Source organism: Cervus canadensis, chromosome 33 (assembly GCF_019320065.1).
Source record: "Cervus canadensis isolate Bull #8, Minnesota chromosome 33, ASM1932006v1, whole genome shotgun sequence".
Classification (NCBI taxonomy): domain Eukaryota; kingdom Metazoa; phylum Chordata; class Mammalia; order Artiodactyla; family Cervidae; genus Cervus; species Cervus canadensis.
In genome coordinates, this window is record NC_057418.1 from 31,523,074 (window position 1) to 31,536,516 (window position 13,443).

At 44.8% G+C, this 13,443-nt stretch overlaps 1 protein-coding gene across 5 annotated transcripts in view; it reads right to left on the reverse strand.

The window, feature by feature from the left end:
* AGPAT4 (1-acylglycerol-3-phosphate O-acyltransferase 4) overlaps positions 1–12,340 on the reverse strand; it is a 126,376-nt gene extending 114,036 nt beyond the window's left edge. For 2 of the 5 annotated variants that reach the window (XM_043457310.1, XM_043457311.1), the window contains exon 1: positions 11,518–11,743. Coding sequence is in view for 2 of the 5 variants with exons in the window: in XM_043457308.1 (XP_043313243.1) it covers positions 11,514–11,589 (76 nt within the window). In the remaining 3 variants the exon portion in view is untranslated. Of the gene's footprint in view, positions 1–11,513; positions 11,752–12,193 lie in introns of those variants that run through there. The other 3 variants (XM_043457309.1, XM_043457308.1, XM_043457312.1) reach the window with 3 other exon arrangements.
* Positions 12,341–13,443: the final 1,103 nt, after the last annotated feature.

Below are 13,443 nucleotides of genomic sequence, written 5' to 3' on the forward strand. Positions count from 1 at the left end.
CCCAGGTCTCTTGTGCCCACCTCTTTTTCTAGGCTACGGCATCCACTCAGTCTGTGCTAGAAATTTTGATGAGAAGTCCCCAGTGCGGTCATAAGGCTAAAACTGCTCCCGAAGGCAGGGAGCTAGGTATGAGCAGAGAAACAGGGGCGGGGGCCAGGTGGCAGGAAATCACACATCTTGTAAACAGCGGCGGTCCATAAGCAGACAGAGGAAAGCAGAAACCTTCAGACTGATAGGAAACCACACATTTTCGGTGATAAGGGCCCCAGTAGCAGGCAAAGAAAGCGGGGGGAGAGGCAAGAATATTTTGAGTCCAAAAACTTTTTGCTCAGTGTGGTATTATAGTAAGACGAGCCTTCAGATGAGAAGAACGCATCGAACTCCAACGACATTTCTATCACACGGGAACAAAATCCCTCCTCCCCTCAGGAAAGTGGAGCTGGGATGAAAAAGCAGGCAAGTCGGCCCCTAAACTCCTTCCTCAGTGACTTCCACCCCTTCGTGTGAACACCCCCCATAACCTGCTTCCCAAAGATGCCTGCTTCCCTTCCTCACCGTTAGCTCTCAGAGGGAGAGCGGATCCTTGCTAAAATAAACTCTCCCTTTCCTCTCTTAACCTCCCTGCTTTGCTTCTGAATTCTTTCACAACAAAGAAAGAGCCTCAAATTCACTGGCAACAGAACTGCAAGGAATTGCCTCTAACATAACAGCATCTGAAAAGAGTGACTGCTAGGAAGCAGTAACGGGATTAAGGAAGGAGGTTGGGATAACAGAGCAAGAGATTCCAGAGATGGGCCTCAAAGAGTGATAACATTTGGGAAGGCAGCTGCTCACCATACCTCCTTTCAACTTACTCTTCCCCACAGCAGAAGAGAGAGGTTGTTTTCGTTCTCAACCTCAACCATGAGGAGATGCTCTCAGTTATTCACCATCGAGAATAATGCCAGGGAGCTCAAACCAGTGCTCCATGACAATCTAGTCAATCAAGTGTCCGACTCTGCGACCCCACGGACTACAGCACGCCAGGCTTCCCTGTCCATCACCATCTCCCGAAGTTTGCTCAAACTCATGTCTATTGAGTCCGTGATGCCATCCAACCATCTCATCCTCTGTTGCCCCCCTTCTCCTCCTGCCTTCAATCTTTCCCAGCATCAGTCTTTCCCATCAGTCTTTCCAATAAGAGAGAGAGGAGGGGAGGAATGAGCAGGTGCCCAGTAGGAGGTTTCAGATGTTGCTTTTGATGGTGTGTGGACAGCTTCTGCATCCTGGGAGGAAGCGCTAGGAAAGGACAGACTCTTTAAAATTTCATCAGCCCGGGTTAACCTCTGCCCACAGAGAGGTGACAGCCAGGAGGGAGACGGAAAAAAGACCAACCTTCACTCAATTCATTTCTCTCATTCACTTGTCAAAGTTTGTCCAAGATAAGCGCTGGCGGTATCTTTGCAGATAATTCTCTGCCTTTAGACTCGCTCATAGATTGATTCGTTGACAATCAACAACAGATAGGCTGACTCCATCTACCCACAGCCTTGGGAGTCACCGAGAGCAAGCATAGCAGGTATCCTAAGAGCAACTTTGTGGCAAAGTTCAATCCTTGATTAAAAATTGGTTCTGATAGTATCTTCAGGGTTTTCTATGTGTAATATCATGTCACCTGCAATGAGAGATTTACTTCTTCTTTTCCAATCTGGATTCCTGTTATTTCTTTCTCTTCTCTGATTGCCATACCTATGACTTCCAGAATTACATTGAGTAATAGTGGCGAAAGTGGGCACCCTTGTCTTGTTCCTCATCTTAGAGGAGATGCTCTCAGTTATTCACCATTGAGAATAATGCCAGAGAGCTCAAACCAGCGCTCTGACAATCTAGAGGGGTGGAACGGGGTGGGCGGTGGGAGGGAGGTTCAGGAGGGAGGGGACATATGTACACCTACAGCTGATTCACGTTGATGTGTGGCAGAAACCAACACTATATTGTAAAGCAAATATCCTCCAACTAAAAATGAGTAAATTAAAAAAAATAATGTTTATACTTCCCTGGTGGTCCAGCGGCTCAGACTCCCCTCTCCCAATGCAGGGGCCCGGGTTCAATCCCTGGTCAGGGAACTAAAACCCATACGCTGCAATAAAAAGATTCTGCTTGCCACAGCTAAATAAATAAATTTAAAATAAAAATAATGTTTAAGTTGACTATATGTTGAGTTCAGTTCAGTCACTCAGTCGTGCATAAAATTTTTTTAATTGGTTCTGAGCACAGTTCATATTTAATCTAAAGTATGAACTACACTGTCACTCAGATATTTTAACCATAGGGCCTGTTCCCTTCCTCCACTGTACCACCTCTGTGGCTAAACCACAACAAAACAAAGTTCCCTCAGTCAGTCAGTTCAGTCACTCAGTTTTGTCTGACTCTTTGCGACCCCATGGACTGCAGCAAGCCAGGCTTCCCTGTCCATCACCAACTCCCAGACCTTGCTCAAACTCATGTCCATCGAGTCGGTGATGCCATCCAACCATCTCATCCTCTGTCATCCCCTTCTCCTCCTGCCTTCAATCTTTCCCAGTATCAGGGTCATTTCCAATGAGTCGGCTCTTCGCATCAGGTGGCCAAAGTATTGGAGTTTCAGTTTCAGCATCAGTGCTTCCAATGAATATTCAGGACTGATTTCCTTTAGGATGGACTGGTTTGATCTCCTTGCAGTCCAAGGGACTCTCAGGAGGCTTCTCCAACACCACAGTTCAGAAGCATCAATTCTTTGGTGCTCACCTTTCTTTGGAGAAGGAAATGGCAACCCACTCCAGTATTCTTGCCTGGAAAATCCCATGGATGGAGGAACCTGGTAGGCTACAGTCCATGGGGTCACAATGAGTCGGACACGACTGAGTGACTTCACTTCACTTTCTTTATGGTCCAACTCTCACATCCATACATGACTACTGGAAAAACCATAGCTTTGACTAGATAGATGTTTGTTGGCAAAGTAATGTCTCTACTTTTTAATATACTCTCTAGGTTGGTCATAGCTTTTCTTCCAAGAAGCAAGCATCTTTTTAATGGCTGCATTAATTTAATGGCTGCAGTCACCATCTGCAGTGATTTTGGAGCCCAAGAATATAAAGTCTGTCACTTTTTCCATTATTTCTTCATCTATTTGCCATGATGGGACCGGATGCTATGATCTTAGTTTTTCGAATGTTGAGTTTTAAGCCAGTTTTTCACTCTCCTCTTTCACTTTCATCAAGAGGCTCTTAGCTCCTCTTGGCTTTCTGCCATAAGGGTGGTGTCATCTGTGTATCTGAGGTTATTGATATTTCTACCTGAAATCTTGATTACAGCTTGAGCTTCATCCAGTCTGGCATTTCACATGATGTACTCTGCATATAAGCTAAAAAGCAGGGTGACAATATACAGTCTTGACGTACTCCTTTCCCAATTTGGAACCAGTCCATGGTTCCAGGTTAAAGTGTCTGCCTCCAACACAGGAGACCCGGGTTCGATCCCTGGGTCAGGAAGATCCCCTGGAGAAGGAAATGGCAACCCACTTCAGTATTCTGGCCTGGAGAATCCCATGGATGGAGAAGACTGGTAGGCTACAGTCCACGGGGTCGCACAGAGTCAGATATGACTGAGCGACTTCAGTTTCCATTGTTCCATGTCCAGTTCTAACAGTTGCTTCTTGACCTGCATACAGATTTCTCAGAAGCAGGTAAGGTGGTCTGGTATTCCCATCTCTTACAGAATTTTCCACAGTTTATAGTGATCCACACAGTCAAAGCCTTTATCATAGTCAATAAAGCAGAAGCAGATTTTTTTTTTCTGGAACTCTCTTGCTTTTTTGATGATCCAATGGATGTTGGCAATTTGATCTCTGGTTCCTCTGCCTTTTCTAAATCCAGCTTGAACATCTGGAAGTTCTCAGTTCAGGTACTGTTGAAACCTCGCTTGAAGAAATTTGAGCTATTGTGAACTACTATAAGGCAATTATCCTTCAATTAAAAATGAATAAATTTTTTTTGCTATTGGGTGAGATGAGTGCAATTGTGCAACAGTTTGAACATTCTTTGGCATTGGCTTTCTTTGAGATTGGAATGAAAACTGACCTTTCCAGTCCTGTGGCCACTGCTGAGCTTTCCAAATTTGCTGGTATATTGAGTGCAGCACTTTCACAGCGTCATCTTTTAGGACTTGAAATAGTTCAACTGGAATTCCATCACCTCCACTAACTTTGTTCGTGGTATGCTTCCTAAGGCCCACTTGACTTCACATTCCAGGATGTCTGGCTCTAGGTGAGTGATCACACCATCATGATTATCTGGGTTGTGAAAATCTTTTTTGTACAGTTCTTCTGTGTATTCTTGCCTCCTCTTCTTAATCTCTTCTGCTTCTGTTAGGTCCCTACCATTTCTGTCCTTTATTGTGCCCATCTTTGCATGAAATGTTCCCTTGGTAGCTCCAATTTTCTTGAAGAGATCTCTAGTCTTTCCCATTCTATTGTTTTCCTCTATTTCTTTGCATTGGTCACTGAGGAAGGTTTTCTTATCTCTCCTTGCTATTCTTTGGAACTCTGTATTCAGATGGGTATAGCTTTCCTCTCCTCCTTTAACCACCTCTGTGGCTAAACCACAACAAAAGAACAAAGCTCCCTGAAAACTATTAAAGTAGCTTGTCTTAGAAGTACTGCTGTAAGTTCCCTCCTGCCTCAAGTTCTAAAATACTATTCTCTCTTCTAGAATTTCTGAAGCTCCTAAAACCTAGGATGAAAGTCCTGCAAGGGAAGGTCCACATGTAGAGAGCTGCTGAGAACTGCAGAAACACTGTGTGTCTACATCCCACGCACGGCTGGCCCTGCGCACAGATGCAAGACCGTGATGCCATTGAAATGGGGGATTGGTGGCAGGGAGCATGACCATAATCTTGAGTCCAATCTCAGTTCTGTTTCGGTTACTTATTATGATGTTAGGTGAGTAACATACTCGCTCTAATCTTTACTTTCTATAAAACAGAGAGTGGTAAGAGTTTTGACCTGCTCTGTCTGTTACAAGGACAAAGGGAATGAAGAAGTGTGAGGTCTGTTTAACTGACCAGCCCCCGCGGTGCCCTCAGCCAGGTGGGCTGCTATAATTCTCACATGTACCCTACAGTTTGGCCAGTCACCTCAGCATCTCTGATCGCTTCTGTAGGTTACCCTTCATCCCCCAGACTAAGGAATAATCTCCTGCAGGAAATTCAGTGTCAGGAAGTGTCCTTCCTACTGCAAAGGTCACAATGTGCCTCTGCTCTTGTAGGATCCCACATAGAAATGACCACGAAACAGCCATTCCGTGTAAGACCCAAGGTCAGAGGGGAAAGACCAGTGTCCACCAGTTATCTGGAACAAGTTCCTGCTAAAGGGAGAAGCTGACCTCATCTGCAATCAGAATAACAAAGAAGGGGAATCTGCTAAGTGTTTGCTCTGAAGGTCAGGCGGGCACCCGAAGGGGGGCGGGTTCCGGATGAACTTTGTTAGGTTGCCCATATAATTTCCTGCTGAAGGTAGAAATTACGAGGGGCCAAGCAATCCTGCTCAGAGGAGCTCCATGACAGCAGGAAATACAAACAGGAAGCGCTGCAACAAGGTTAAATACTTATTTAACATAATTTATTGGGGATATTTGGATTTAAGGTGTTGAAACCTGCTTGCTTTTGTAGAATGAGACACAAGCTTGCAATGCCTTATGGGAAATCTAATGACCGGGGGATTATCTAGGAAGGCAATGTGCATATAATTTCAATGCCACTGGGAGCTTGTCCTTTAAAATGTTCTATTTTGAGTCCATCTGGAGGGAGCCGGAGTCCCACGGAAGTCTACAAGGAACTCACTCTGAGGGAACTTTGAGAGATGATCTCACTCAGCCTGTGCTTTTCAGAAAGAGAATTTACAAGCCTGTTGTACATGGTGTCTCTGTGTCTGCAGGGTCAAAACCTCACTTCTTCCGTTTAGCTAGCCAACAAATGTTTACTGACATCAGACATATGCCCAACCAGTGAGGAAGACACAAGAAAAGTATAAGATGAACAGTCAACTGCTAAGCACTCTACCTCTCTGCCCAGAACAATCTACTTATAGAGCTGTCCAAATGAAAGAAGCATCTGGTGCCATCAGCCAATAAAAGCTTAAATCAAAAACAATACCCCCTGTATGTACCAGTTTAGTCGCTCAGTCCTGTTCAACTCTGTGTGACCCCATGGACTGTAGCACACGACATCACCAACTCCCAGAGCTTGCTCAAACTCATGTCCATCAAGTTGGTGATGCCATCCAACCTTCTCATCGTCTGTAGTCCCCTTCTCCTCCTGCCTTCAATCTTTCCCAGTCCCTGTCCCTATATGTATGTGTGTATGTATATATGTGAAGTGAAAGTTGCTTAGTCTTGTCCAACTCTGAGACCCCATGGTCTATACAGCCCATGGGATTCTCCAGGCCAGAATACTGGAGTGGGTAGCCTTCTCCAGGGGATCTTCCCAACCCAGAGACTGAACCCAGGTCTCCCACATTGCAGGTGGATTCTTTACCAACTGAACTATCAGGGAAGAAAAATGGAATATTACTCAGCCATTCAAAAGAATGAAATGTTGCCACTTGCAGCAACATGACAGACCTAGACATTATCAAACCAAGTGAAGTAAATCAGGTGGAGAAAGACAAATATTATATGACATCACTTACATCTGGAATCTAAAAAATAAATAATACAAATCAATTTATTTACAAAACTGAAATAAGACTCGCAGGCATAGAAAAGAAACTTATAGCTACCAAAAGGGAAAGGGGAAGAGGAGGGATAAACTAGGAACATGAGATTCATAGATATACTTACTCTCCATAAAATAGACAAAGAGTAAGGATTTGCTATATAGCCTGTGGATTTGTTTTCAATAATTTACAACAATCAGTAATGGAAAAGAATCTGAAGTTGTACACCTGAAACTAACACTATATTGTAAGTCAACTATGGTTTAATAATAATAGTAACACCAATACTCCCTGGGGTAAGGGACTGTTTCTCCATCTTTCCCCCTGCTAGTTTCTGAGCTTCTTCAAGAAAGAAGTAGTTGCCTATTTATTGCCACATCCATAAAATACAGTGTCTGACACATGATACCAATATCATTTTTGAGTGAATGAATAAATGGATGGATGATATATGAATGAATGAGTGATGACCGAAAGGTAGAACCAAAGGTTAAAGGAAGAAGGAAAGCAAATGAGATTGGAGGAACAAAAACAAACACAAGTAGAAAATCTTTGTGGAAAAGTCTTAAAAAATAAAGGAAAACAGGTTAGACAGACTGCTCTATCATACCTTTCACCAAAAATTGCTCTTAAGGTATTCAGGCACTCAAAGAAAACGGAGATCAGCCAGCCACCATCTCGGGCTCCAAAATCACTGTGGACAGTGACTGCAACCACGAAATTAAAAGACGCTTACTCTTTAGAAGGAAAGTTATGACCAACCTAGACAGCATATTAAAAAGCAGAGACATGACTTTGCAACAAAGGTCTGTCTAGTCAAAGCTATGGTTTTTCCAGTAGTCATGTATGGATGTGAGAGTTGGACTATAAATAAAGCTGAGTGCCGAAGAACTGATGCTTTTGAACTGTGGTGTTGGAGAAGGCTCTTGAGAGTCCCTGGGATTGCAAGCAGATCCAACCAGTCCATCCTAAAGGAGATCAGTCCTGGGTGTTCATTGGAAGGACTGATGTTGAAGCTGAAACTCCAAAATTTTGGCCACCTGATGCGAAGAGCCGACTCATTAGAAAAGACCCTGATGCTAGAAAAGGTTGAGGGCAGGAGGAGAAGGGGACGACAGAGGGTGAGATGGTTGGATGGCATCACCAACTCAATGGACATGAGTTTGAGCAAACTCTGGGAAATAGTGAAAGACAGGCAAGTCTGGCGTGCTGCAGTCTGTGGAGATGCAAAGAGTCTGATACAGTGTCTGAACAACAAGCTATTTACACATGATAAATGCACATAAATACTGTGAAAACAGCAAGTTCATGATTTAAGCTTCCTCTTTCCCACCAGCTTAGCAGTGATCCTCCTTGGTTCCTACATGAAGCCAAATGTCCAAGTTACAAAGCTTTACAAACGGATTCTGCCCTGGGACGAAGATTCTTGAGTTAGAGTTGCTCAAACTCTATGGGATGTAGATGGTTTTTAAGCCAGGCTTGACTACATTTGAACATTGAGGTGTCCAAAACCATTCAGAACTATGAATACAGTGTTTTCCCACACCCATGAGACCTTTTTTTAGAATACAGCAGACTGAACAAAATATAGTAAGTCTGCCCAATGCTCATTTGAGCGCCCCACAATTGAAAGCAACAGCAATGGTTAGCATTATTAGAATGATGTTGTGGGTGTGTGGGGGCTTACTTTCCCAAATTTCTTACTTCTTTTAAGTCTGATTTAAGTCTAACCTTCACATCTTGGAGTTTCAACTCAAAAATAACTGGATTAGGAAGGATTCTTCATTCTATTTACAGGGACTCAGATGGTAAAGAATCTACTTGCAATGCAGAAGACCCAGGTTCAATCTCTTGGCCAGGAAGATCCCCTGGAGAAGGGAATGGCTACCCACTCCAGGATTCTTGCCTGGAGAATTCCATGGACAGAGGAGTCTGGCAGGTTATAGTCCATAGTGTTGCAAAGAGTTGGAGACAACTGAGTGACTAACACTTTTTCACTTCTTCTACCAGTCTTGTTCTGAGTTAAACAAAATCCTGTCCCTGAATTACTACCAGTTCTCTCCACACGGCCCATTTCCAGACTAAAGATGGACTTCTCCCTGCTTCGGACAAGAACCTTGACCAAGGAACCCTATTGCCCACCACCCATCCTTGTTACCTGGGACACCTTTGCCTCTTCCGCTAGAATCATCTGTCTCCTCTCCTTCAAACCTTCAATGTCAACATCCTCATAATATTCTTCCCAGACTTATTGCATCTCACTTCTTTCTTGCCCCGCCTCCTCCTCTCCAGCTGTGTGCCCACATACGCAGGTTGTCACCAGTTTGGCAAATTTTAAACCTGAGACCACAGACCACCACTTCTATTTTCTTCACAAACTTAGAAGTGGTGGTTTGTGGACCATGCAATCCCAACAATGGTGAATGAATAACTCCAGCTTCACCAGTTCATCACCTCCATCCAGCCTTTCAGGCGACCCAGAATTTGCTTTGCATCGATAGCTCCATTGACCTTCCCCAGGTCAAGAGTGTTTGCTCCATGGACCCACTGATCCTTCACTGACCCTACCCAGGTCAAAAGAGTGTTAATCAAGTTTTTAACTTCTACTCAGTCCAGTTACAGGACAGTGATTTCTTTCTCTCTCTCTCTTTTTTTTTTTTTTGGCTGAAATTACAAACAATTCTTGCTACTTTTCCTTTGAACCCCATCCTACAAGGCTTTTTGCTGTGAAACTCCTACATTTGGATGCTCAGGAGCGCCCACATCACACCTGACTTACACACTGTCCATCTATTCTGCAGGCTCATGTGGTCCATCTGATGTGGTCAATCTATATCCGAGATCCGTGAGGACCATCTTCAGGCTGGTAAACAGTAGCCTAACCTGACTGCTTCCCACACTCTTTGCAAACCTACACGCCAACTATTTATACATATTAGCTTGGGCTTTTCAAAATGATCATCTTATTTTTTGATGACACTTTTGTGTGCTTTATGCCTTTAAACCAGCTCTTTATTTGGTTCTGCTAGTTTTGTGTCATCCTATTTTTCAGATAACTTTTGTATCTGTAATACTTAAGAGCTCTTGCCCTATGTTTTGTAGGTCATAGAAAAGAGCATGTTGTGAAAGGATCTTGGCAAGCAGAACCTCATTAAACCACCCCTTCCTCCTGCTTCCCCTGGGAGGGGAGGGGGTACTGGGAGGTTTCCAAGTGATGCTTTCGGCTTTCTAGCGGGAAGGCATTGTGAGGGCTAAGCCACTTTCACAAATCTTTATCCAAAACAACAGATAATTTTAAGACTCAAGGGTGATATTACTGTTGATCCATTCTATAAATCTTAATTCGGTAATTCAGGATACCCCTTAAAAGAATGGTGTCCGTTATCAAACGTCTCAGATGCACGGAATGAAAACTTGACTCCTACCTGTTAGTAAGTCAGTTTGGACTCTGTCTGTTCAACAGATGGGTCACTTGATTTTAATTATATTTAACTTTGCCTGTTACTAGGTAGATGATACTTTTTTCTTTCTGTTTTATATTTTTCTTGAAAATCAACTCTTTTTCCCTCCATAGAGGATATTAAGCAGATTTTGTAGTCTTAACTTAGGGCTTTTGACTTGCCCCTGAAGTCCCTGCCCTACTACCCACACACACACAATCACACACATCACATGCACACCACAGACACTTCCTCCCTTATCTCATGATACTTTTTTTTTTCCAACTGAGGATGCTTAACTAACAATCACAGATGAGTTCATTCTTTCCCAGTTTTGAAACAGAGGACCCTCACCTTAAGGGGAGGGGACAGCCCCTGATCCCTATCAGACGGATACCAGGAAAACCGAGAATCCTGCTGGTAGTTACCAATTGTTACTTTACCTGTAGAACTTAGATTGTGTGCTAAGTAAGTTCAGACTAGAACAAAGACCCCTCTTTTAAACATTTAGACTCTTAAGCAAACCTGGGCAGAAAATAACATATCTGTCAGTGGATTCTCAAACACCCTCTAAAACTTTTCTCCAGGATCTCATCTCCTCTAAAGAAGTAAGTGCTACCCACCCACCCCCAACCTCTTTAGTTAGATCACGGATTTAACATCACGTCTTGAGAACAGTTTAGGTTTTCCAGAAAGACCAGAAACGGAAGACTTACATAAACATCAAATCACTGTTTTTCTAATTCCCAGATATGAGGGAAAAAATTTCATAGGCTGAAAATTAAGTAAATAAAGACGTAAGTATAAAAGCCTGTTTCCTTGACAACTCCCCTCCCCCAGCCCGCCTGTAATAGGGAAAAACCAAAACGGGGGGTGAGGAGGGGTAGCCACGAAGCCAGGCTGCCTCTGAGCAGCCCCGGGCGAGAACCCGCGCGCAGAGAGCCACCGACGCGGAGCAAACACAAATAAAGCGATGGGGAGAGGGGATACATTTGGTGTAGTCTTTTTGTGGTTGCCATAGAAACGCCAGAGACGGAAGAACATGTTGCCTGACACAAAAAGAGACCGATCGGTAACAGGAACCTTCGCCCCGGCTTCATCTATTGCAGAGAAAATTCTTTCACCCGAGGCGGGGAGGTGGAGGGGGGTGGGGGTGGGGGATGGCTGGACAGGGTGGGGGGGGAATGAACCCCAGCTCAGCAGCTCGGCATCCCTAGGCGCACAGACACGCTCCCCCCGGCTGAGCACAAAGAGATGGTCCTTGTGCGGCGGCAAAGCCCCTCCACGTTCCCGCGGTCGCCTCACTTCCTTCTCCGCCTTCGTCGCCTCCTCTCGCTTACCTACCCCTTCCAGAGGTTTTAGGGAAATCCAGCCAAGGAGAGAAATAACGAGGGAGAGACAGAGGGGCGCACACATCCGCCACGCCCAGAGGTGAAGCCGCCTGCAAACAGCACGAACCGCAGATACCTCCTTTCTGGCAGCCCTAGACACATGGACTTAGAGATCAGAAACTGAAAGGGAGCAGGCTGGGGTGCAGAAATTGCCACTAGTTTATAGGCGCTGTAAGACAGCCAACACTGGAAAGAAAAAAGCGAGACTCCACCCATGGGGTGGACCCTTCGGGAAAGGAAAAAAAAAAAAAAAAGTGGTCCTCAGCTGACGTCTCTCCCCACCCCATGTCACTTCCTTTTAAAGCTACAATTTAGCAGTTACGGGGAGGGAGAGACGAGCTGCCGTAACAGGAGTCCCTCCCCCTCCCCTTGCAATTAATGCAGGGAAGTGCTTCGGCAGGCTTCACGTTTGCAGCCTCTGGCCGGAGAACCTGCCAGAATCGGAGACAAAGCCCGCTAGGTGGCCTTTTTCTTTCTCGCCCGCGCCTCCCAAATCCTGTTGCATCCTTGCGCCGACATGGCTCCTCCAACCTCAGCTCACACCGAGCCGGCCCCGGCTGGGCTGAGACCTGGAAACTGCCTCCTCCGGTGTTTGGTAAAAGACCCGCACTCTGCCATGCCCCCCTCACCTCTCACTGGCACGCGGCGCGGGAAGGACATTACGTGCCACTCGGAGGAGCCCCAAAGCACCTTCGACCAAATGATACTGAAAACTCCGGCGATCTGAGATGGGAAGAACTGGGGAGAAGAGGCTTGGAGGCCGATGAATTTTCTCCCCGCAAAGCAGCCGCCAGGGTTGATTGCCTGCGCGCGCCCGCACACCGGAACACATGCACGTGGCGTTCGCACCCAGCCTTAGGGTCTGGGCAGACCTCAACAATAAAATAGCGCCCTCATAACTTTGAAAGAGGGCGGGGCTGTTGGATCCCCGGAAATGCGAGGTCTCCAACAAGCCTAAAAAACTCTTTCAGCCTCCAAAGAGTTAAGGTGTGTGCCCTTCAAATGCTCTCTATTAGAACCACTGACACAAATAATATTTGGGTATTGAAGTATGATTCCTATGTTCACCCCCGTTCTTTAGATGTTTACAATCCACAGGGGAAAAAAATAAAATGTTCACAAATAACTAGACCATATTGCAGAATTACTAAGAGCTACCAAAGTGCTAAAAACAGGGTGCCATGAGAAAACAGAAAGGGAAAGAGCTCTTTTTGGTTATGCTGAGGGGGGAAAAAAAAAGCATTCATAATTCAGCAAACCATGGTTTGGACTGGGTCCTATAGGGTGTGTGGTGTTTTGATAGTCTGTGATTGAAAGAGGGAAAGAGATGAATGGGGATGAAGAGGAAGAATGAGAGGGATGAAGGCCATCTGAGGCATAAACAAGGACCAGAACAGGAAACACATTTGTGTCAATGGTTTCTTTTAATATTTATGTGAAAATAAACTTGACCATGTAGACATGTTTATAAAAGATGTTTGCACGAAGTTCTTGCAACCAGTGCGATTTTAAAGAGTTCTCATGACTTTTCAAATTATGTTTTAAAATCCATTTGTTTCCAGTTTTTCAAAGCCCTTCTCAAGCAGATTTAGACTGATGGTTTTCCATATTCGAATTCTGAATGGGGATATATTTCAAAATCTACAAATTACATAAATCTGGTGCTATATCAAGTGGCTCAGCTGGTAAAGAACCTGCCTGCTAATGTTAGGAGAGGCAAAAGACATAGGTTCCATCCCTGGGTGGGGAAGATCCCTTGAAATAGGAAATGGCAACCCACTCCAGTATTCTTGCCTGGAGAATCCATGGACAGAGGAGACTGGTGAGGTACAGTCCATGGTGTCGCAAAGAGTCAGAGACAACTGAGTGTGCTTGCATG